Here is a 25004-nt window from a genome sequence, read left to right on the forward strand (position 1 = left end):
CTCAAAGTGCTGGGATTACAGACGTGAGGCACCGCACCCAGCCAGAATAATGGCTGGTCATAGTTTAACTACTACAACTACATTTTAGCGGAATTCAGGCTCTTCTCATCCTTCTAACCTAGTGCCCTATCATTATTTCTACAAAGGCAGTTTAGTTTGGGGAAGGACTATTATCATTTAAGCTATAAACTAAATTCCTCCCAAAACTAACTTGGGGCCGAGCATAGGTGGCTCCCTCTTTAATCCCAGCAATTTGGCAGGCCAAGGCAGGCAGATCACTTGAGCCCAGGAGTTCCACACCAGCTTGAGCCCCAAGGCAAAACCCCATCTCTACCAAAAACGGCAAAACCCAGTCACTACCAAAAATACAAAAATCAGCTGGGCATGGTGGTGCATGCCTATAATCCCAGCTACTCAGGAAGCTGAGGCAGGAGGATTGCTTGAACCTAGGAGGCAGATGTTGCAGTGAGCTGAGATCATGCCACTGGACTCCAGCCTGGGTGACAGAGCGAGGCAATGTGTCAAAAAAAAAAAAAAAATGTTGGCTGGGTGTGGTGGCTCATGCCTGTAATCCCAGCACTTTGGGAGGCCAAGCTAGGTGGATCACAAGGTCAGGAGTTTGAGACCACCCTGGCTAACACGGTGAAACCCTGTCTCTACTAAAAATACAAAAAAATTAACCGGGCGTGGTAGCAGGCACCTGTAGTCCCAGCTACTCAGGGAGGCTGAGGCAGGAGAATGGTGTGAACCGGAAAGGCAGAGTTTGCAGTGATCCAAGATCACGCCACTGCACTCCAGCCTGGGCGACAGAGCGAGACTCTGTCTCAAAAAAAAAAAAAAAAAAAGTTAGCTTGGCTCCACACCCAGGAATGACCAAGCAAGGGCAGTTTGGAGATTAAAGGCAAGATGGAGTTGGTTAAGTCAAAACTCTTTCACTGACATAATTTTCTGTTATAATTTTTGCAAAGGCAGTTTCAAGCCAGTACTCAGATTCCCATAGCCCTTTGCCCTGCCATGATCCCTTGAGGCTGAGGTGGGAGAATCACTTGAACCCAGGAGTTCCAGAGCAGCCTGAGCAACATAGTGAGACCCTCATCTCTGCAATGAACAATTATCTGGGTGTGGTGGCTGCAGTGAACCATGATGGAGTCACTGCATTCTAGCCTGGGTGAGAAACCATTATCCTTTCTCAAAACAACAAAAAACAAACATAAAGTCACCTATTTGCTAGCTCAGGGGGTCCCGGGGAAAACGTGCAGAATGAAAAAGGAGAGTCTGGGTGGAGTGGATTACATGCCTGTAATCCCAGCACTTTGGGAGGCAAGGCAGGTGGATCCCTTGAGCTCAGGAGTTCAGCCTGAGCCACATGGTGAAGCCGTGTTTCCAAAAAAACTACAAAAAATAACTGGGCATAGTGGCATGTGCCTGTGATCCCAGCTACTCGGGAGGCTGAGGTGAGAGGATCACTTGAGCTGGGGAGGCAGAGGTTGCAGTGAGCCAAGATCACGCTACTGCACTCAGGCCTGGGCAACAGAGTGAGATATTGTCTGGGGGCGGGCGGGGGGGGGGGGGGGGGGCGGGGGGGGGGAAGGAAGGAAGGAAGGAAGAAAAAAAAACTAGAAAGAAAAAGGGGAAGATCCACTGGCGCATAAACGCTTCTTAAGAGAACAAAGATCATGGCCGGGCACGGTGGCTCACTCCTGTAATCCTGGCACTTTCGAGGGCCAAGGCAGTTGGATTACGAGGTCAGGAGTTCGAGACAACCTAGTCAACGTGGAAAAATCCCATCTCTACTAAAAATACAAAAATTAGCCGGGCATGGTGGCGGGAGCATGAAATCTCAGCTACTCGGGAGGCTGAGGCAGTAGAATCGCTTTAATCAGGAAGGCAAAGGTTGCAGTGAACCGAGATCGTGCCATTGCACTCCAGCCTAGGTGACAAGAGTGAAACTCCATCTCCAAAAAAGAAGAAGAATAATAACGAAGGTCACAAGAGTTGGACCCAGGTTGTAGGGCTGAAAATAAAATCAAACTTGTGCCTGATCCAGAAACCGGGGCAGGAGTTGGGTCGGACAGAAGTGCGTGGGCTGGGATTAGCTACCACTAAAAGCAATGGTGACCAGGCTCCAAGAGACGCTGGAGCGCCTGGCCCGTCGTGGGCGTGGTCTGAGCAGACTCCGGGCTGCCTTTTGCCTCTCCCAAACGCAGCGTCGCGTCTCGGGGGAGGAGTCTCTACCCTCGTGATGTCCCCGCCCGGGTTCCCAGGCAAGTTTAGGGAAATGAAAGGTGCCAGGTGCCAGTCCTGGCCTCTGTTGCAACCCATCGCCCCGCAGCCCCGACACAGATTCCTGGATCTCAGCCCCAGAGCAGCGATGATCCCGCTGCTGCTGGCCGCGCTGCTGTGCGTCCCCGCCGGGGCCCTGACCTGCTACGGGGACTCTGGGCAGCCTGTAGACTGGTGAGTGTGCAGCGGGGGGCCTACCATCGCCCCGGGGTCTGGCGGGGGTCACTCGACCGGGATGGCTGCTTCCTCGGGGAACACTGGGGTGCTTTCTCTTCCCTCTCCCCTATTTCTGTACATTCTCCGACCTCCAGGTTCGTGGTCTACAAGCTGCCAGCTCTTAGAGGGTCCGGGGAGGCGGTGCAAAGAGGGCTGCAGTACAAGTATCTGGACGAGAGCTCCGGAGGCTGGCGGGACGGCAGGGGACTCATCGACAGCCCGGAGGGGGCCGTGGGCCGAAGCCTGCAGCCGCTGTACCGGAGCAACACCAGCCAGGTGAAGGGGGCCCAGGGCCAAGTAGGGGTGAAACTCTAGGGCCGCCCTGCCGGGGAGGAATTTCACGTTGTCTCTGTTTATTCGCCCCCAGCTCGCCTTCCTGCTCTACAATGACCAACGGCCTCAAGCCAGCAAGGCTCAGGACTCTTCCAAACGTGGGCACACGAAGGGTGAGGACTGAATTGGGGGCTGGGGAGAGACTTGGGTCCCTATACATTTTTCCAGGCTAACCCCTGACTGCACTGGGTGGTTGGGGAGATCTGCGCTGTCAGACCCTGGGCATCTATTCCCTCAACATTTTTTTTTTCTTTTTTTTAAGATGGAGGGAGTTCACTCTGTCACCCAAGCTGGAGTGCAGTGGCACGATCTTGGCTCACTGCAATCTGTGCCTCTGGAGTTCAAGCAATTCTCCTGTCTCAGCCTCCCAAGTAGCTGGGATTAAAGGCACCCACTGTCACACCAGGCTAATTTTTGTATTTTTGGTACAGACGAGGTTTCATCATGTTGACCAGGTTGGTCTCGAACTCCTGTGATCTACATCAAGTGATCTACCCACCTTGGCCTCCCAAAGTGCTGGGATTACAGGAATGAGCCACCCTGCCCAGCCGACTTCCTATACATTTTTCCAAACTAACCCCTGACCTCCATAGCGGGGTGGGAGATCTCCCCTGTCAGACCTTGGGCATCTATTTCCCCCATTTTATTTTCTTTGAGACAAGTTCTCACCTAGAGTCACCCAGGCTGGAGTGCAGTATCACAGCTCACTGCAGCCTTGACCTCCCAGGGCTCAGGGGATCCTCCTACCTCAGCCTCCCAAGTACCAGGCCTGCTGGTACCCACCACCATGCCTGGCTTTTTTTTTTTTTTTTTTTTTTGCGACACTCTCTATCTCCCAGGCTGGAGTTTGGTGGTGCAATCTCAGCCCACTGCAATCTCTGTCTCCCCAGTTCAAGTGATTCTTCTGCCTCAGCCTCTGGAGTAGCTGAGATTACAGATGTGCGCCACCGCGCCCGGCTAATTTTTGTATTTTTTAGTAGAGACGGGGTTTCACCAGGTTGGCCAGGCTGGTCTCGGACTCCTAACCTCAGGTGATTCACCTGCCTCGGCCTTCCAAAGTGCTGGGATTTACAGATGTGAGCCACCATGCCTGGCCTACTTTTTGTATTTTTTGTAGAGTGGAGTTTCGCCATGTTGCCCAGGCTAGTCTCGAAGTCCTGGTTCAAGCAATCCACCCACCTTGGCCTTTTAATGTACTGTGATTGCTGGCATGAGCCTCCATACCTGGCTTGTTTCCCTACCTTATATTAATCTTGGCGTTATTCTGAACTATAAGAGTTTACGCCTAGCCGGGCGCGGTGGCTCACGCCTGTAATCCCAGCACTTTGGGAGGCCGAGACGGGCGGATCACGAGGTCAGGAGATCCAGACCATCCTGGCTAACATGGTGAAACCCCGTCTCTACTAAAAAATACAAAAAAACTAGCCGGGCGAGGTGGCGGGCGCCTGTAGTCCCAGCTACTCCGGAGGCTGATGCAGGAGAATGGCGTAAACCCGGGAGGCGGAGCTTGCAGTGAGCTGAGATCCGGCCACTGCACTCCAGCCCGGGTGACAGAGCAAGACTCCGTCTCAAAAAAAAAAAAAAAAAAGTTTACGCCTGCAAAAACTGAGCTCAGCCATGGTTCTAACACTGCTGGCACCGTCTCTAAGCCCCGCTGCAAACTGAGGGTGTTCTGGTTGCAGATGACCTTGCTGGGAGGCCTGGAGCAATACCCTCTAATTGCCTTTTTTTTTTTTTGATAGGGAGTTTCGCTCTTGTTGCCCAGGCTAGAGGGCAATGGTGCGATCTCGGCTCACTGCAACCTCCGCCTCCTGGGTTCAAGCAGTTCTCCTACATCAGCCTCCCGAGTAGCTGGGATTACAGGCTTGTGCCACCACGCCCAGCTAATGTTGTATTTTTAGTAGAGATGAGGTTTCTTCATGTTGATCAGGCTGGTCTCGAACCCCCGACCTCAGATGATCTACCCGCCTCAGCTTCCTGAAGTGCTGGGATTACAGGCATGAGCCACTGCACAAGGCCTGCCTTCTTTTTTAAAAATTTTATTTATTTATTTATTTATTTATTTATTTATGTACTGTACTTACTTGTTTTTGAGATGAAATCTTGCTCCGTCGCCCAGGCTGGAGTGCAGTGGCGGATCTCAGCTCACCGCAACCTCTGCCTCCCAGGTTCAAGCAATTCTCCTGCCTCAGCCTCCTGAGTAGCTGGGATTACAGGCATCCACCACCACGCCCAGCTAATTTTTGTATTTTTAGTAGAGATGGGGTTTCACCATGTTGGCCAGGCTGATTTCTAACTCCGACCTCAGGTGATCTGTCCGCCTCGGTCTCCCAAAGTGCTGGGATTACAAGCATGAGCCACCACACCCAACCTCCTCTAATGCCTTCTTTTGGTCCAGGTGTCCTGCTCCTCGACCGCGACGGAGGCTTCTGGCTGGTCCACAGTGTACCTGACTTCCCTCCACTGGCCTCCTCTGCTGCATACAGCTGGCCTCATAGCGCCTGTACCTACGGGCAGACCCTGCTCTGTGTGTCTTTCCCCTTCGCTCAGTTCTCGAAGATTGGTGAGTGGAGTCAGGGACACAGGATGAGTCCTGGGTTTACCGACCAGAACCTAGAATGATCTTGCATTTCCTCCTCCCCTTGTCCTCCAGGCAAGCAGCTGACCTACACCTACCCCCAGGTTTATGACTACCACCTGAAAGGGATCTTTGCCCAGGAATTCCCCGACTTGGAGAATGTGATCAAGGGCCACCACGTTAGCCAAGAACCCTGGAACAGCAGCGTCACACTCACATCCCAGGCCGGGGCTGTTTTCCAGAGCTTTGCCAAGTTCAGCAAATTTGGAGATGGTGAGTCTGAAGGTTGAGGTTGGAGAGCTCCTTCTCTGCAGAAAGGGTGACTGGTGCGGCCATGGCTGAGTTCGAGTCAGGGGTAGAGACCGGGTCTGATTGGGAGCTATAATCACATAAGCAGTGAACAGACGTGGGTTCAAACCCTGGGTTCTAGCTGTGTGATGTATAATTTCACCTGAGCCTCAGTCTACTCATCTGAAAACTGGGGATACTGACATCTACTTTAAAACCTGTTGTGAATGAAGTGGTACATATGAGACATTCGGGCACCAGAGGTGGCGCCTCACTCCTGTAATTCATTACTTGGGAGGCTGAGGCAGGAGGGACATTTGAAGACAGGAGTTCAAGACAAGCCTGGGCAACACAGCAAGTCCCCATCTCTACAAAATTAAAAATTAGCCAGGCAACTTGGAAGGCTGAGGCAGGAGGATAAATTGAGCCCAGAGTTTCAGGCTGCAGTGAGCTATGATGACTCCACTGCACTCCAGCCTGGGTGACAGAGCAAGACCCTGTCTTTATTTAAACATAAATAAATAAATAGGCTGGGCGCGGTGGCTCACGTCTGTAATCCCAGCACTTTGGGAGGCCGAGGCGGGCGGATCATGCAGTCAGGAGATCGAGACCATCCTGGCTAACACGGTGAAACCCCATCTCTACTAAAAGTACAAAAATTAGCCGGGCGTGGTGGCAGGCGCCTGTAGTCCCAGTTACTTGGGAGACTGAGGCAGGAGAATGGCATGAACCCGGGAGGCGGAGCTTGCAGTGAGCAGAGATCATGCCACTGCACTCCAGCCTGGGCGACAGAGCAGGACTGTGTCTCAAAAAAAATAAAAAATAAAATAAATAAAAATAAATAAATAGGCCAGGCACAGTGGCTCACACCTGTAATCCCAGTCGAGGCAGGAGGATCACTTGAGCTCAGGAGTTTGAGACTAGCCTGGGCAACATAGTGGGACCCCATCTGTATAAGAAAAATTTTAATTAGTGGGGCATGGTGGTACACATGTGTAGTCCCTACTACTCAGCAGGCTGAGATGGGAGAATAGCTTGAGCCCAGGAGGTCGAGGCTGCAAGCGAGTTGTGATCCTGCCACTGCACTCCAGCCGGGGCATCAGAGTGAGACCTGGTCTCAAAATAAATAAGTTAATTAATTAATCAAAAACACTTAGGGCTGGACGCAGTGGCTCACCTGTAATCCCAACATTTTGGGAGACCGAGGCGGGTGAATGACTTGAGCCCAGGAGTTCAAGACCAGTCTGGCCAACATGGTGAAACTCCATCTCTACTAAAAATACAAAAATTAGCTGGGCGTGGTGGCAAGCGCTGGCAGATTACGAGGTCAGGAGTTTGAGAGCAGCCTGGCCGACATGGTGAAATCTCATCTCTACTAAAAATACAAAAATTAGCCAGGCGTGGTGGCGGGCACCTGTAATCCCAGCTACTGAGGAGGCTGGAGGCAGGAGAATCGCTTGAATCCAGGAGGCAGAGGTTGCAGTGAGCCAAGATTGCGCCACTGCACTCTAGCCTGGGCGACAGAGCGAGACTCCATTTCAAAAAATGTGGGAAGGGCAGTTAATTTTTTTTTTTTTTTTTTTTTTTTGAGACAGGAGTCTCGTCTGTCGCCCAGGCTGGAGTGCAGTGGCCGGATCTCAGCTCACTGCAAGCTCCGCCTCCCGGGTTCACGCTATTCTCCTGCCTCAGCCTCCGGAGTAGCTGGGACTACAGGCGCCCACCACCTCGCCCGGCTAGTTTTTTTTGTATTTTTTAGTAGAGACGGGGTTTCACCGTGTTAGCCAGGATGGTCTGGATCTCCTGACCTCGTGATCCGCCCGTCTCGGCCTCCCAAAGTGCTGGGATTACAGGCTTGAGCCACCGCGCCCGGCCCAGGGCAGTTAATATTAATGTCATCATTCCCAGGGCTGGGAATTGACAACCAAGCTCAGAAATATGGAAACTATGGCAGGGCTCGGTGAAACATGCCTGTAGTCCCAACACTTTGGGAGACCGAGGTGGGCAGATTGCTTGAGATCAGGTGTTTGAGACCAGCCTGGCCAACATGGTGAAACCCCTGTCTCTTTATTAAAAAATTAGCCGGGTGTGGTTGTGCATGCCTGTAGTCCCAACTACTCAGGAGGCTGAGGCAGGAACCTGGGAGGCAGAGGTTGCAATGGGCCTAGATTGCACCAATGCACTCTAGCCCAGGTGACAGAGCAAGACTCCACGTCAAAAAAAAAAAAAAAAGAAAGAAAGAAAGAAAGAAAGAAAAGAAAAAAGAAATATGGAAACTGAGCTGAGAGCGGGGAAGTGAGTAGCCTAGGGACTCCCTAGCAGTGGCCCTGACCTTACCTGTGCCCTCTCTCTATCCTTTGTAGACCTGTACTCTGGCTGGTTGGCGGCAGCCCTTGGTACCAACCTGCAGGTCCAGTTCTGGCACAAAACTGTAGGTGTCCTGCCCTCTAACTGCTCGGATACCTGGCAGGTTCTGAATGTGAACCAGATAGCTTTCCCTGGACCAGGTGGCCCAAGCTTCAACAGCACAGAGGACCACTCCAAATGGTGCGTGTCCCCAAAAGGGCCCTGGACCTGCGTGGGTGACATGAATCGGAACCAGGGAGAGGAGCAACGGGGTGGGGGCACGCTGTGTGCCCAGCTACCAGCCCTGTGGAAGGCCTTCCAGCCACTGGTGAAGAACTACCAGCCCTGTAATGGCATGGCCAGGAAGCCCAGCAGAGATTATAAGATCTAACCCTCATGGCCAGGTGCAGTGGCTCACGCATGTAATCCCAGCACTTTGGGAAGCCAAGGAGGGAGGATCACTTGAACTCAGGAATTTGAGACCAGCCTGGGCAACATAGTGAGACTGCAACTCTACTAGAACTTAAAAAAAAGTTAGTCGGGCATGGTGATAAACACCTGTAGTCCCAGCTACTGAAGCCAGAGGAATGACTGAACCAGGGAGATCATGGTCACGGTGAACTATGATTACTCCAACCTCGGTCACATAGCAAGACCGTTTCAAAAAAAAAAAAAAAAAAAGGTAGGGGGTGGGCGCAGTGGTTCACATCTGTAACTCCAGCACTTTGGGAGGCTGAGATGGGTGGATCACTTGAGGTCAGGAGTTCAAGACCAGCCTGGCCAACATGGTGAAACCCCATATCCATTAAAAAGATTTTAAAATTAGCCAGGCATGGTGGCATGTGTCTGTGGTCCCAGCTACTCGGGAGGCTGAGGCAGGAGAATTGCTTGAACCCAGGAGGCAGAGGCTGCCATGAACTGAGATAACACCACTGCACTCCAGCCTGGGTGACAGAATGAGACTCCATCTCAAAAAAAAAAAAAAAGGAAAAGAAAATCTAAGGGCTCAGGAACCAGTTTGGACTTGATTTTGAATCCCAGTTCATCCCCTTCCTAGCTGTATGACCTTGATTGTGTGCCTTAACTGCTCTGTGACACAGTCTACCTGTCTGCAAAATGGAAACATGATACCTGCCATCAGGATTGTTGAGGAGTAAATAAATGGAAATTGGTGGACGAGGCTGTTAACCTTTTCTTCAGGTGGACGCTGGGACACAAGAGCATCGCAGCATCAATTCTCCCCTTAAAGGTTTGGGGACAGTTGGTGCAAAGGTGAGACCAGAAGTGGGACCACAGGAGGTGTCTATTCAGAATTCCCTCCACTCTCCATGGTAACCAGAACCGGAGTCCCACCTCCCAAAAAGCACCTGGGTATGGGGTGGGGTCGTGTGATGATGTCTCGCCTTGCCTGGAGTGAGCCCCAGAAAACTCACGCAGCACAGACGCACTTTATTTATATGTGTACATATGTATACAGGAAGCTGTACAGCGCGGGGCCAACGCCCACCTTAGCTATGGTCCCGGGGGTGCGGGACTGGACACTCCTTTTTTGGTCAGGCCTGCTGGGGGCACAGCTTCAGCAGGGCACCGGGAGGTCAGCCCCACTTCAGGCTTGGTGCCCGAGCCCAAGAGGGAAGCCGGTGGGGCTGGGGTCACTGCACTGCTGGGTGCACTGCACTTCGCCTGGGCTAGGGAGGGTGCTTGGGGCTCCGGGGAGAGCTTTGGGGAGGCAGGCTTGGAGCGAGGCCCGCTCAGCGTGGTGCGCTCCTCCACCACTTCCAACACCCAGCGCTCCCGGCCCCTGGGGGCCTCGGGCACGGAAGGCGCCAGGGGTGCGGGTTCCTGCAACCCCTTGGAGTCCGCGCCCAGAGGCTGAGGCGCCACAGCCTTAGCCCCGGGCCGCGCAGGCTCTACGACAATGGGTACCAGGGGTGTGCCCGCCTCGCCAGAGCTGCTGCGCCGGCCCGTCTCGTGTTCCTGCACGGGGCTCAGCGCCGCCTTGGCCACAGCCCTGGCCATCCCGCCAGTGCCATCCTCTGTCTGCACGCTCTGATGCCGCGTGCAGCTGACGTCCCGCTCCAGGGTCCGGCCCCCAGGGGTCGTCGCGCGGGGCGGGGTGCACGCCTCGGCGCCCCCCGGGGATTCCTTCTCCTTGCTCGATGCTTGTGGCCTGGAGGCACCCTCGGGCAGCAATGGGTCCGCGCCCAGGCTCAAAGGTGACTCCTGTCGGCCCAGGCGGCGGACGGCGACCTGCCGGGGCACGCCAGGGCCCTCGACTGGGGGCGTCTCGCCGTCGGACTCAGCAAGGCTATGCAGCGCCAGCTCGCCATGGAAGTCCTTGCGGAAATCCGGGTGGCCCACCTCGAGGCTGTGTTTGCGCAGTGCACCCTTCTTGTCCGCGCTCAAGGAGGCTCCCAGCTTCTCGGCCGACTGCACGCGCTTGAGGAGCGGCGAGCGAGGGGGCTCGGCACTCTTGGGGCGCGGGCGCACGACTGGAGGCGATGAGTGAAGTTTGGCCGGGAAGCTCTGCGTAGTGTGCGAGCTGCCCACTGTGTGGCCCGGCAGTGGCGGCGGTGACGCCTGCGTGGGGGACGGCGTGTGTGCCAGCGGCGACAGAGGGATGTTGCCGGCCGACTTGCATCGCGCAGAGCGGTACTGGCGGTGGAGCTTCGGCGACAGTCCGTGCAGCGTGCTGGGCCGAATGTGGTGCGACGCGGACGACGCAGGCGAGTTGGGCGTGCTCGAGGCTGGGGAGCTGCTCTGGGATGAGGCGCCTGCGGGTGACAGGAGGTGAAGCACGTGAGTACAGCCCGAACACCAGCCAGGCCACCCTGCGCACCAGCCCGAGCACCAGCCAGGTCCTCGCGCAGGTGCAAGAGGTAATACCTAGGTAGGCGGAGTCAGGCGTGGAGCGGTAGCTGTGCGTGGGCGAGCGTGCCGGCAGCCCGTGCGTAGGCGAGCCCGGGAGACTATCGCTGGATGACAGCGAGCGGTTCAGCGACGACAGCGAGCGGCTAGTATGCAGCAAGTTCGACTGCTTCGTGATCTTCCGGAAGAGGGAGCTGCGCTTCTTGCTGCGGGACAAGGAGGGGGCCAAGCGTCCTTGACCTGGAAGCCGGAGCTCAGGGATCCTCCCACTGCATGGTCTCACCACTGTAACCTCCCACCCCTTCTGGCCCTTCCCTCTCCAGATACAACCCACCTATCAAGACAAAGAACTTCCTTTAGCTCAGTGCTGCTTGGCTCCTCCCACTTCAGTCCCCACCCCGCCCTTTGGCCATTCCTAGTCCAAGCTAGAAACAAGCATCCAAACAAAACCAACCTATTCTGCCCCGCCCACCTCTCTAGCTCCTCCCTCTTCCACTACAACCCACCTATCAAGATAGAACTTCCTTTAGCTCCTCCTACTTCAGGACCCGCCCAACTTTAGGCCACTCCCAATCCTGGGTACAAACACTCATCCAAACTGGCCCGATCTCCGCTCACTGCAAGCTCCACCTCCCGGGTTCACGCCATTTTCCTGCCTCAGCCTTCCGAGTAGCTGGGACTACAGGCGCCCGCCACCACGCCCGGCTAATTTTTTTGTATTTTTAGTAGAGACGGGGTTTCACCATGTTAGCCAGGATGGTCTTGATCTCCTGACCTCATGATCCGCCCGCCTCGGCCTCCCAAAGTGCTGGGATTACAGGCGTGAGCCACCGCGCCCAGCCTTAATTTTTGTATTTTTAGTATGGACAGGGTTTCACCATATTGGCCAGGCTGGTCTCGAACTCTTGATCTCGTGATCTGCCCATCTCGGCCTCCCAAAGTGCTGAGATTACAAGTGTGAGCTACCGCACCCAGCCCACAGCCCTTCTTAATTGTCCTCTTCCTTTTGCTTGTTGGTCACTTGTTCCCGCCACCTTTCCCGTGCTCTTCCCTTTTCCATCCTCATCTGTGCCCCTCCCGCCTGAGTTCCACCCACTGCTCAAAGATCAAGCTGTTTACGGCTGTGCCCACCTCTCCTGGCCCTCCTTGGCGGAGGGTCGTTTGTTCCTCCGAGCCATTTTAGCCTTGTAGCTGCTGCGCCTTGCGGGACCAATGCGGATAGAGGTATTTTCGAAGGGCGTTGTGGTCACTGCTACCTTGTTGCCACTCTGGGGGAATAACGGGGGAAAATGCTCTGCTAGGGGTTGTTCAGGCCTCCCCCACCCTCTACCCAGGGTGCTTCCTTCCCTGCACTCACCTTAAGGATCAGCTCCACGACCTCAGGATGCACCATGCCATGCACAGGCTCCCCATTCACGTGGGTGATGAGGTCCCCAGCACAGAGTCCTGCCTCCTGGGCTGGGCCTCCTTCCTCCACGTGCTGGGGAAAGAGCACCCCACAGGGGCAAGGTTAGTGGGGTTGGTAACAAGGAAAGCTCCTAAACTTATATGCAGTACACTTAGTTCTGCATGCACTAGAATCCTCATAACACCTTGTGAAATAGCAATTATTCCTACCCATTTCTTTTTTTTTTAAGACGGAGTTTCACTCTGTCACCCAGGCTGGAGTGCTGTGGTGTGATCTTGGCTAACTGCAACACCCGCCTCCCAGGTTCAAGAGATTCTCCTGCCTCAGCCTCCCAAGAGCTGGGATTATAGGCATGTGCCACTACCTCTGGCTAATTATTTTTTTATTTTTATTTTTTGAAACGGAGTCTCTTGCTCTGTCACCCAGGCTGGAGTGCAATGGCACAATCTCGGCTCACTGCAATCTCTGCCTCCCGGGTTCAAGTGATTCTCCTATCTCAGCCTCCTGAGTAGCTGGGATTATAGGCACCTGCCACCACGCCCAGCTAGTGTTTTGTTTTGTTTTGTTTTTGTATTTTTAGTAGAGATGGGGTTTCACCATGTTGGTCAGGCTGGTCTCGAACTCCTGACCTCGTGATCTGCCCGGCTAAGCCTCCCAAAGTGCTGGGATTACAGGCCTGAGCCACTGCGCCTGGACACTGCCCATTTTGCAGATGAAGAAACAGACTCGGCCAGGTGCTGTGGCTCACGCCTGTAATCCCAGCACTTTGGGAGGCCGAGGTGGGCAGATCACGAGGTCAAGAGATCCAGACCATCCTAGCCAACATGGTGAAACCCCGTCTCTACTAAAATTACAAAAATTAGCTGGGCGTGGTGGCACGTGGCTATCTGTAGTCCCAGCTACTCGGAAGATTGAGGCAGGAGAATGGCTTGAACCCAGGAGTGGAGGTTGCAGTGAGCCGACATTGTGCCACTGCACTCCAGCCTGGTGGCAGAGCAAGACTTCGCCTAAAATAAAAAATAAAAATAAAAATAAACAGGTTCAGAGCGGGAAGAGGCATAGAGGGTCACAGAGGTGTCTCACCGAGGCTAACTGGTTTGAGCTGGAGGGGCCTTTTCCCCTCCAGCCTCCAGTCTGTGATAGAGACTCCACCCATAAGTACTCACCCAGACAATGTGGTGGACACTATAGACATCCGAGTCACCCATGTAGACACGGATGGCACGCAGTGTGAAGCCATACTTCTTGCCCGAGCGCTGGATGGTGATAGGGGAGCGGAGCCCACTGACAGCTGGTGAGTAGTCCCGGCTGGGTGAGGAGTCCCGTGAGGATGGGTTGGAGGACAGAGATCGTGGAGACATGGGACTAGCAAGGGGTGAGCTTCCATGTGGGTCCACTACAGACACACAACCGTGGTCAGAAATCAGAACCAAGAAGACACACATCTCCCCATATCTGCTCCTCCCTCCTCCCAAGTCTAAGTGGCAGAGCAGCCTCTCATTGGTCCAGCCTGGAGCCAATCACGGTGGACAGGGAATATGCAGCATTTTCATTGGTCTGTCCTGCCTCAGATGGGGGGGGGACAGCTGCTCCCCTGCCAGGTGGGGCCCAGCATTACCTGCAGGAATCATGACAGATAAGGCAGTGGCTGAGGCTGACTTGATGACTTTGCCCCCAGTTCGAGAAGGCCTCTTCTCTACTGCCGCGTCCCCCGACATCTGCTGGTGCCGCGCCCGGCGCAGAACCAGGTCATTGGTAGCCCTTGGGCCTGATGCATCCCCATCCTTCGAGGGTGGGCAGAGGTCACCTGGGCGTGGGCGGTCAGCTGCAACAGAAAGCAGGTGTGTTAGGAATCAGTCCAAGGCCGGGGATTTCCCACATGCTGTTTCCCTGCCTGTAATGCTCTTCCCACTTTTTACCCCTGATGTATGGTGAGTTTCATCTGAGCAGGTAACCTGCATCCAGCACTGCTGCTCATATAGAGACATAGTCTGTATCAGACCGTATCACTGACCATGGCATTGGGGTGTTTCTAATGTGAAGAATCTCAAAAAGGGCTGGGCGCGGTGGCTCACGCCTGTAACCCCAGCACTTTGATAGGCCAAGGAAGGCAGATAACTTGAGGTCAGGAGTTCACGACCAGCCTGGCCAACATGATGAAACCCCGTCTCTACTAAAAATACGAAAATTAGCCGGGGGTGGCGTCACGCGCCTGTAATCCCAGCTACTCGGGAGGCTAAGATGCGAGAATCACTTGAATTTAGGAGGTGGAGGTTGCAGTGAGCCGAGATTACGCCATTGCACTCCAGCCTGGGTGAGGGAGTGAGACTCTGTCTCAAAAAAAATAATAATAAAATAAAATAAAATAAAAAATAAAATAAAATAAAATCCTAAATTGGAATGTGAATAGTACGTGAAGTCTTTCACAAACAGCAACAGGCTCATGGGATGCTCACTATATGACCAATAGGACATTGGGGAAGGTAGCACGATAGGACACTCACTGGCCTCGGAGTCCCCGGCGCTGGAGGTGACTTCCCCTTGAGTCTCCTCTTTGGGGGCCCGTGCATCCAGGGAGCCCGGGGGGTCGGAGCTGGGCCGGGGAGGCCTGCGCAGCCGGGCCTCATCCTCGTCCTCTTGGGGTGCGCTGAAGCGGCTGGGCTCCAGCAGCGCGGAGAAACGGCGACGGGCGCCCAACGGGGGACTGGCCTCTCCCTCCAGGAAACTGGCCTCGGATGCAGAGAATCGCTTGCTGCACGGAGGGGGCGTGGTCAGGGAAGAAACGCCCCCTTCGACCCCGCCCCCAAAATCCTCCATTCCCCTGCTCACATCTCGGGAGAGCCCCCTCTCCAGGTCTTCTCACGCAGGGTCAGGCCGCCCAGCCCCTCCCGCTTGCCGGCCACCTTCTCCTCGGGGCCCTTGGTGCTCGGCTCCCGCTTGCTCCCAGCAGCCGCTACTGGGGTCTTGGGCTCGTGCTGCGACAGCTGCTCCATGCTGCTATACACCTGTAGGTGGTGGTGGGAGGCAAGTCCAGCCCGGGTTCCACCTTCACTCCAGAGCTAATCATCTTCCTGGCAGTGGATCCCCACAAAGCGCACTCCACCCTCCGAGGCCTGACTCCGACCAATTGTGCATGGTCCGCCAACCTACAATTCTTCAGTTCAGACCCCACCCCACAAAGTTAGGCCCTGCGTTTTATTCTAGACTCTGTCCCTAGAATGCCCTGACCAATCTGCTCTCTACACACCCCATCTTCCCAGCAACCCCCTTAATTTATGTCTCCTTCGCCCAGGCTAGACCCTGCACCCCTCTACAAGTTGCTTCTCAAAGCGAAACCTATGGCTTCTCTGCCTGTTATCAGAAAATAAATAAATAAATAAATAAATAAATAAATAAATAAATAAAAGCAAGACCTTGTTGGGCTTTACCCCGCCCTTGCTCCTGGCCTCATTCCCACGTCCTGACCCCGCCCAGCCCAGACGTAGCCCCGCCCCACTATAGCCTCAATCTGCACAATTGTCCTGATTCCTGTTAGATTCCACTCAATGCCAAAGGCCCGTCCCATTGACTCCCGAACCTGCCTGTCGCGTGGTCTTACCACTTCCCAGACTCCCACCCCATCAATAACTTCCCGCTCCTGAAACCTTGGGCACCAGGGAACCTGTTTCTCACTGTCTCTCCAAGTCCCATCCCTCCCGGGGTCTCGCCCTGTCCCACACTCAGCCTTGGCCCACCTTGCTGAAGCGCGGAGAGCAGGAAGAGAACTGGCGGATTTCCACGGGCTCCTCCTCCGTTGTGTCATCCTCGTCATAGGAGTTCACGTGGTGATACCTGTCTGAGCGGGCTGGGGAGTGGGTATGGGCTGTGACTGCGGGTACGTGTTTCCTCCTCATATCACATCCCCACAGGAGCCCCGTCCTGGTTCAAGCCCGGTTTACAAATCTTCAGGTCAGGCCACGTCCCTGCCTCATTAGTGTATTTAATTTAGTCTCTGCTCCCAGGCTAGGTCCTTGCCCCATTCTCAGTGGCACCGTCTAGCCCAGCCTCCAAAGATGCCACGCCCCCAGATTCCACCTACAGTGCTCTGCACCCTGGCCTCATCCCAGGCCATTCTGAGCGCTAGTACCTCTCTCTAGCTCAGTTACAGGCCCACGCTCACAACTCACCCTAGTCCACGCCCCACACCTACCCCAATCTCAGGTTCTTACCTATATTTCAGCCTGAGCCCCACCCCATGTCAGCCCCGACCCATTGGCCCCGTCCCTGATAAAGCCCGCCCCCACCAAAATACCACCTTTGTACCTAGGCATCACATCTAAGTACTTAGCCGGGCCCTATCCCAGGCTTTACTTACCCCAGGGTCCCTCTTCCCGGATCCCACCCCTCGACCCAGGCCGTGCCTGGTGTCCCAGCTCACTGTCAAAGTAGCTAGTGTCATCTTCCGACTCTAGGTGGGGGATGAACTCGGCCTTCTGCCTCAGCAGCCCTGTCCAGTCCAGGTCTCTAAAGAAACTGTGCTGCTTCACCTCAAAAGCGCCGCCTGGGAGGGAAGGAATTCCAGCCACAGCTGATGGCCAACCCAGCAGCCGAGCCCCGCCCCCCATGTCTTCCGCCCCGGGGCCACAGCACAGGCTGGGTCTGGGGTTTTGGAGTCCTGCTCTCCATCAGTGGAACCTCAGCTCCTCTGCACGGCAGACTTACCTGCCCCAAGCCTGACCAGAGGGTTGGTCTGCAGGAGGCTGGATATGAGGAGTTGGGCCTCTGTGGGTAGGGCTTCATCCCCCTCAGGCCACAGGATGTCATCTGCAAAACAAAACGGAGCTTAGGGGCTTTTGTTGTTGTTGTTGTTGTTGTTTGGAGACAGGATCTCACTGTGTCACCCAGCTGGAGTGCAGTGGCACGATCATGGCTCACTGCAGCCTTGACCTCCTGGGTACAAGGAATCCTCTGGGGGGTCACTTTTGAAGTCCCTGGAACACTGGGCCTGTCCATCTCTCCGTGCACACCACGCCCTGCCCCTGTGCACTGCAAAGCCACGTACCACTGATGACCTGTCCAAATAGCTCCTCTGGCGTGTCTCCGAAGAAGGGCACACAGCCCACCAGGAACTCATAGAGGATGATCCCCATGGCCCACCAGTCCACTGGCTTGCCGTAGCCTTGACGCAGGATGACCTCGGGCGCGATGTACTCTGGGGTCCCACACACCTGGGGGCAGGCTGTCAGCCCACGCCCTGGCCACAGGAGGGCCCTCGAGGGAGAGCTGTGCCCCCCACCAGGCCCTGGGTTCCCGAGGTCCTGCCGGGTCACTCCACCCGCAGCGACCCCCATGCCCGCACACACACCTGTTTGTCCAGGAACTCCCGGGCGTCCTTCTCGATGTGGCCTTCATATAAGTTGGTGGTGAGGCTCATGAGCCCCATCTTGGAAAGGCCGAAATCTGTGAGCTTGATGTGACCCATGGAGGTGATAAGGAGGCTGTAGGCACAGGCGGGGGTCTCAGGGATGAGGCCCGTCCATTCTGCCTCCTGGCCTCCCAAGGGGCAGAGAGGGAGTGATGGGAAAGATCAAAGCTCACTTGTCAGGCTTGAGGTCGCGGTGCACGATGCCATAGTTGTGCAAATACTCAAGGGCTAGCACCGTCTCGGCAAAGTACATGCGGGCCATCTCTACCGGCAGCGCTCCGATATTCTTCAGCAGAGTGGCACAGTCGCCGCCTGCAGGCCAGGAAATGGGCCCACTTAAAGAGGGCATGCACCATAGCACCAACTTCCCATGTTATGTTGTACCCATTTTACAGATAAGGGAAACTGAGGCTCTGAGAGGGGCCTCCCTCTCTCCAGGTCCTCTACTGGGTTCTTCTTTTTTTTCTTTTTTTTTTTTTTTTTTGAGATGGATTCTCGCTCTTTGTCGCCCAGGCTGGAGTGCAGAGGCGCGATCTCAGCTCACTGCAAGCTCCGCCTCCCCAGGTTCATGCCATTCTCCTGCCTCAGCCTCCCGAGTAGCTGGGACTATAGGCGCCCGCCACCACTCCCGGCTAAATTTTTTGTATTTTTAGTAGAGACAGGGTTTCACCATGTTAGCCAGGATGGTCTTGATATCCTGACCTCATGATCTGCCTGCCTCGGCCTCCCAAAGTGCTGGGATTACAGGTGTGAGCCACCGCACCTGACCCTCTACTGGGTTCTTCTTGTCCTCTTAGCTGTCCTCCAAAGTTTATGTCATCAGCTCATCTTATTCACAAAGGGATGGAGATTCAAAGAGAGGATGGGTCATACAGGCAGTTGTTGGAGGAGGTGACATTTAGTTGGGGAAGGAAGGCTGCCCACTTATCAACTGCATCTGGAAGCACAGCCCTCTATCTCCTGGTGTCTGAACCTTGGAGCTGGGAGCCTTAGATGCAGATAGATTCTTGGCCTTCATTGGATTTTTTATTTTTTATTTTTTTGAGACAGAGTCTTACTCCATTGCCCAGGCTAGAGTGCAGTGGCAAGATCACAGCTCACTGCATCCTCGACCTCCTAGCTCAAGCAATCCTCCTGCTTCAGCCTCCTGAGTAGCTGGGACTACAGATGTGAGCCACCATGCCCAGCTGATTTTTTTAAAAATTGCTCAAGGCCGGGTATGGTAGCTCATGCCTGAAATCCCAGCACTTTGGGAGGCCAAGGCAGGTGGATCACTTGAGGTCAGGAGTTCAAGACCAGCCTGGTCAATATGGTGAAACTCCATCTCTACCAAAAGAATACTAAAGTTAGCCTGGTGTGTTGGCAGACAACTGTAATCCCAGCTACTCAGGTGGCTGAGGCAGGAGAATGGCTTGAACCTGGGAGGCAGAGGTTGCAGGGATCCAAGATCGCGCCACTGCAGTCCAGCCTGGGTGACAGAGCAAGACTCCGTCTCAAAAAAAAAAAAAAAAGTTTTTTGTGGAAACAGAATTTTATTGTGTTGCCCAAGCTAGTCTCCAACTTCTGGGTTCAAAGGATCCTCCTGCCTCAGCTTCCCAAAGTGTTGGCCACTGCACCCGCCCCTCCACCAGATTTATTTCAGTCTCTCAATATCTATTTCCTTTTTTTCTTACAAAGGCTAGATTTCCTTCCAGGTGCAGCAACTGGTCAGTATGTAACCCAAGTTGCTCCAGTGACTCAGCCCTTGGAATTTTCACTCTTTTCCCATAAGAATGGCGACACTCGGCCAGGCGCGGTGGCTCACGCCTGTAATCCCAGCCCTTTCGGAGGCAGAGGCAGGCAGATCACAAGGTCAGGAGATCGAGACCATCCTGGCTAACACGGTGAAACCCCGTCTCTACTAAAAATACAAAAAATTAGCCGGGCGTGGTGGCGGGTACCTGTAGTCCCAGCTACTCGGGAGGCTGAGGCAGGAGAATGGCGTGAACCCGGGAGGTATAGCTTGCAGTGAGCCAAGATCGTGCCACTGCACTCCAGCCTGGGCAACAGAACAAGACTCCATCTCAAAAAAAAAAAAAAAAGAATTGCTACACTCATAGAATGTAAGCTGAGATCTGCTAGACGGCAACCTTGCTACATGAGGGCTTGTCTAGAAGGAAGCCCACATGTTGGAGTACAGAGCCAAGAGATGGGGAGGTTCCTGATGGAACGGTTTGAGTGCCTAGATCCAGCCATTCCTGAAGGTAATATTGGTTTTTCAATCACCAATGACCAAGAAAGCTAATATATTTCTTTCTTTTTTCTGTTCTTTTTTCTGTGAGATTTTGCTGGGTTTCAGAAACTCTCTGAGGGTGGGGCCCAGGAATCTGCATTTGAGCACATTTATTGTGTACTCAGAACCCACCACAGAGATACTGATTTAGCCCCCTTTTCTCCTCCTCCTCTGCAATGAGCCTGGACTACAGAAGTCACCTACCTCCTACTCTCCTGATCCTGCTCTGTCCACAGGAGTTAAACGGATTTCCTTTTCTTAATTTTTTCTTTTGCTTTTCTTTCTTTTTTTTTTTTTTTTTTTGAGTCAGAGTCTGGCTCTGTCACCCAGGCTAGAGTGCAGTGGCTCCATCTTGGCTCACTGCAACCTCCCCCAACCCACCGCCCCCGGGTTCAAGTGATTTTTTTTTTCCAATACGGAATCTCGCTCTCTCGCTCAGGCTGGAGTGCAGTGGTGCAATCTGGACTCACTGCAAGCTCCGCCTCCCAGGTTCCCATGGGAAACCCCATCTCTACTAAAAATACAAAAATTAGGTGGGTGTGATGGCACGTGCCTGTAGTCCCAGCTACTCAGGAGGCTGAGGCAGGAGAATCGCTTGAACCCGGGAGGCAGAGGTTGCAGTGAGCCAAGGATGCGCCACTGCACTCCAGCCTGGGCAATAGAACGAGACTCCATCAGGGAAAGGAAGGGAAGGAAGAGGAGGGGAGGGGAGGGGAGGAGAGGGGAAGGAGGGGAGGAGAAGGCCACTGGAGTGTAGTTTTTTTTTTCCCCCTTCCCTTCCCTTCCCTTCCCTTCCTTTCCCCTCCCCTCCTCTCCTGCAAATCCAAATTGTCACCTAAGAGACTTTGGACTAGCAGGTCACTTATCCCATCATAATCTAGGCCTCTAAGAAACTCCCTGCCTGCCTCCCCATCACCTCCTCCAGCTTCAGGGACCTCATGTCCTCACTATGAAATGTCCTGGCTGGGCGTGGCGGCTCATGCCTATAATCCCAGCAGTTTGGGAGGCCAAGGTGGGCTGATCACCTGAGGTCAGGAGTTAAAGACCAGCCTGGCCAACATGGGGAAACCCCCATCTCTACTAAAAATACAAAAACCAGCTGGACATGGTGGTGGCACACCTGTAGTCCCAGCTACTCAAGAGGCTGAGGCATGAGAATCGCTTGAGCCTAGGAGATGGAGGTTGCCGTGCACCAAGATCGCGCCACGGCACTCAAGCCTGGGTGAAAGAGAGAGACTCCATAAATAAATAAATAAATAAATAAATAGTCCTTATCTCTTTTGGCTTGCTCTGCTTGTTTATTGTCTGTCTATACAGACCAGAATGGAACCTCCATGAGAGGGAGATGTCTTTACCTGGGCCCCCTCTGTATCACTGGCACCTAGCACAGCATGTGACATGAGAGAGATGATGAGGAGGCATTTGTTGACTGACTGGATAGTTGACTGGAAGTCTTGGAAGAGGCATAGCTGAGGCCCCAGGGATCATGTATGTGTCCTAATAGCCACAGCATGCGTGTGTTTTTGGACAATAGATGGATTAACATTTGGGTGAATACATGCACAGATGGATTAAAAACAATATATGGGCTGAGAGCTATGGCTCACGCCTGTAATCTCAGCACTTTGGGAGGCTGAGGCAAGAGGATCACCTGAAGTTAGGAGTTCGAGACCAGCCTGGCCAACGTGGTGAAAACCCCCTTTCTACTAAAAATACAAAAGATTAGCCAGGCGTGGTGGCACACGCCTGTAATACCAGTGACTCAGGAGGCTGAGGCAGGAGAATTGCTTGAACCTGGGAGGCGGAGCTTGCAATGAGCCGAGACTGGGCCACTGCACTCCAGCCTGGGTGACAGAGCAAGACTCCATCTCAAAAAAAAAAAAAAAACAAAAAACAAGGCCGGGCGCGGTGGCTCAAGCCTGTAATCCCAGCACTTTGGGAGGCCGAGACGGGCGGATCACGAGGTCAGGAGATCGAGACCATCCTGGCTAAAACGGTGAAACCCCGTCTCTACTAAAAAATACAAAAAACTAGCCAGGCGAGGTGGCAGGCGCCTGTAGTCCCAGCTACTCGGGAGGCTGAGGCAGGAGAATGGCGTGAACCCGGGAGGCGGAGCTTGCCGTGAGCTGAGATCTGGCCACTGCACTCCAGCCTGGGCGACAGAGCGAGACTCCGTCTCAAAAAAAAAAAAAAAAAAAAAAAAAAACAAGAAACAAGAAAAATAAGTGTGTAATGGTAAACAGACATATGGATGGATAAACAGATGGACAACCACATAGACAAATTGAGGGATGGATAGAAAGGTGGATTAATAAACAGGTATATGGGATGGGTTCGGTGACTCGTGCCTGTAATCCCAGGACTTTGGGAGGCTGAGGCAGGACAGTTGCCTAAGCCCAGGACTTGGAGACCAACTTGGGCAATACAGGGAGACTGCATAAAAAACAAAACAAACAAAAGAAACAAAAACCCAAAAAAACTTTTTTTTTTTTTTTAAGGGACAGGGTCTTGCTCAGTTGCCAGGGCTGGAGTGCAATGGCACGATCTCAGCCTAGCCTAGAGTGCAGTGGCACGATCTTGGCTCACTGCAACCTCTGCCTCCCATGTTTAAACAACCCTCCCACTTCAACCACCGAGTAGCTGGGATTATAGGACTGTGCCATCTGGCTAATTTTTGTATTTTTAGTAGAGTCAGGGTTTCACCATGTTGGCCAGGCTGGTCTCAAACTCCTGACCTCGTGATCTGCCTGCCTTGGCCTCCCCAGAATTAGCCGAGTGTGGTGGTCTGCACCTATAATCCCAGGTATTTGGGAGGCTGAGGTGGGAGGATTGCTTGAGCCCAGGCATTTGAGGCTGCAATGAGCTGTGATAGCATCACTACATTCAGCCTGGGCAACAGAGTGAGATCTTGTCTCAAAAACAAATAAATAGGGCCGGGCGTGGTGGCTCATGCCTGCAATCCCAGCACTTTGGGAAGCCGAGGTGGGCGGATCATGAGGTCAGGAGATTGAGATCATCCTGGCTAACACGGTGAAACCCCGTCTCTACTAAAAATACAAAAAATTGGCCGGGCGCGGTGGCTCAAGCCTGTAATCCCAGCACTTTGGGAGGCCGAGACAGGCGGATCACGAGGTCAGGAGATCGAGACCATCCTGGCTAACACGGTGAAACCCCGTCTCTACTAAAAATACAAAAAAACTAGCCGGGCGAGGTGGCGGGCGCCTGTAGTCCCAGCTACTCGGGAGGCTGAGGCAGGAGAATGGCGTAAACCCGGGAGGCGGAGCTTGCAGTGAGCTGAGATCCGGCCACTGCACTCCAGCCCGGGCGACAGAGCAAGACTCCGTCTCAAAAAAAAAAAAAAAAAAAAAAAAAAAAAAATTAGCCAGGTGTGGTGGCAGGGCGCCTGTAGTCTCAGCTACTCGGGAGGCTGAGGCAGGAAAATGGCGTGAACCAGGGAGGCGGAGCTTGCAGTGAGCTGAAATTGCGCCACTGCACTCCAGCCTGGGCTACAGAGCAAGACTCCATCTCAAAAATAAATAAATAAATAAATAAATAAAAGGCCTAGCACAGTGGCTCGTGCCTGTAATCTCAGCACTCTGGGAGGCCCAGGCAGGCAGATTACTGAAGGTCAGGAGTTGAAGACCAGCCTGGCCAACATGGCAAAACCTTGTCTCTGCTAGAAATAGAAAAATTAGCCATGTATGGTGGCACAGGCCTGTAATCCCAGCTACTCGGGAGGCTGAGGCATAAGAATTGCTTGAGCCCGGGAGGTGGAGGTTGCAGTGAACCGAGATTGCACCACTGCACCGAAGCCTGGGTGACAGAGCAAGACTCCGTCTCAAAAAATAAATAAATGAATGAATGAATGAATAAATAAAAATAAACAGGTTCATGGATGCATGGATGGAAAAACAGATAGATTAGCAAATCAGTAGATAGAAGGATAGATGGAAGGGTAATGGGTCAGACTGAATGTATCTATATTGAATGACACGAAAAACAAACCAATAGATGACTGAATAAATATATAGGGAGAATGGATGGACAAATCAACGACTGGAGAAATAAATAGATGGATAAACATACAGGCCAACTAATCAATATGGTGAATGTGGCTCAGGCAGGCCACCCCGCAGCCCTGACCAGTGAGCATGGCCCATCTTCCCTGCGGCCCCACAGGCAGCCACACCTTCCACATATTCCATGACCATGCAGAGGTGGCGCCGAGTCTCGAAGGAGCAGAACATGCCAACCACAAACGGGTTCTCGGCGAAGGTGAGGATGTCACGCTCCACGAAGGCCTGCTGGATCTGGTTGCGGAGGATCAAGTTCTGCTTGTTGATCTTTTTCATGGCAAAGCGCTGCCGTGTGTCACGGTGCCGCACCAGGTAAACAGCCCTGCAGGGGGAGAGAGCGAGGACCAGGCCGTCACCTCCGAGACACCCGGCCTCCGCCACCCTCCCCCCGCCAGAGCCCCGGGTGGCTCACCCATAGGCACCGTTGCTTATGAGCTTAATGGTATCAAAGTCATTCTCCCCGGGAGGTTTCTTGGCTTTGCTGCTGCGGCCCTTCAGGGAAAAGATGAAGACCACACCTCCATCATCATCATGACAGTAGGATGCTTTTAATTTCATTTTACACATGAGGAAACTGAGGCACAGAAAGGACGAGAGAGCCCGTCATCCAAGTGCCATAATGAAAGAGAAAGTCAGGAATTGAACCCAAGACTAATGCTGAAGACATATTCTCATTTTCTTCCTTTAGAAAAGACAGCAGGAAACCTACAAAATAGTCACCCTAATATATAAATATATAAAGAGTTTCCAAAAATCAATAACAAAAGCCTAACAATGGAAGAGAAAAAAAGTAGGTGAGGTAAATCAATTACAAATTACAGTTAGAGCTTTTTTTTTTTTTTTTTTTTTTTGAGATAGGTTCTCACTCTGATGTTCAGGCTGGAGTGTAGTGGTGCTCACTGCAGCCTCCACCTCTAGGGCTCAAGTGATTCTCC

The 25004-nt window shown here is 53.4% G+C and overlaps 2 protein-coding genes across 2 annotated transcripts in view; one reads left to right on the forward strand and one right to left on the reverse strand.

Annotated features, from left to right (window-relative positions):
• The first annotated feature begins 2222 nt into the window (after nt 1-2222).
• DNASE2 (deoxyribonuclease 2, lysosomal) lies at nt 2223-9215 on the forward strand. Its single transcript, XM_010361628.2, has 6 exons — nt 2223-2457; nt 2595-2775; nt 2867-2945; nt 5231-5395; nt 5486-5683; nt 8059-9215. Exons 1-6 carry the CDS (start codon nt 2243-2245, stop codon nt 8430-8432), a joined length of 1212 nt encoding a protein of 403 aa, XP_010359930.1. The 5' UTR covers nt 2223-2242; the 3' UTR covers nt 8433-9215.
• Nucleotides 9216-9470: 255 nt separating this feature from the next.
• Nucleotides 9471-25004, reverse strand: part of MAST1 (microtubule associated serine/threonine kinase 1) — a 34373-nt gene continuing 18839 nt past the window's right edge. The window contains exons 11-26 of the mRNA XM_010361638.2: nt 24482-24561; nt 24183-24391; nt 17895-18033; nt 17662-17794; nt 17359-17524; nt 17019-17120; nt 16735-16857; nt 16052-16161; nt 15147-15322; nt 14822-15069; nt 13936-14142; nt 13484-13713; nt 12267-12389; nt 12041-12177; nt 10928-11115; nt 9471-10815 (exon numbers count right to left, since the gene is read on the reverse strand). Coding sequence (XP_010359940.1) covers nt 9554-10815; nt 10928-11115; nt 12041-12177; nt 12267-12389; nt 13484-13713; nt 13936-14142; nt 14822-15069; nt 15147-15322; nt 16052-16161; nt 16735-16857; nt 17019-17120; nt 17359-17524; nt 17662-17794; nt 17895-18033; nt 24183-24391; nt 24482-24561 — 3633 coding nt within the window. The 3' untranslated portion in view covers nt 9471-9553. The remainder of the gene's footprint in view (nt 10816-10927; nt 11116-12040; nt 12178-12266; nt 12390-13483; nt 13714-13935; nt 14143-14821; nt 15070-15146; nt 15323-16051; nt 16162-16734; nt 16858-17018; nt 17121-17358; nt 17525-17661; nt 17795-17894; nt 18034-24182; nt 24392-24481; nt 24562-25004) is intronic.

This window comes from Rhinopithecus roxellana, chromosome 8 (assembly GCF_007565055.1).
Source record: "Rhinopithecus roxellana isolate Shanxi Qingling chromosome 8, ASM756505v1, whole genome shotgun sequence".
Taxonomy (NCBI): Eukaryota; Metazoa; Chordata; class Mammalia; order Primates; family Cercopithecidae; genus Rhinopithecus; species Rhinopithecus roxellana.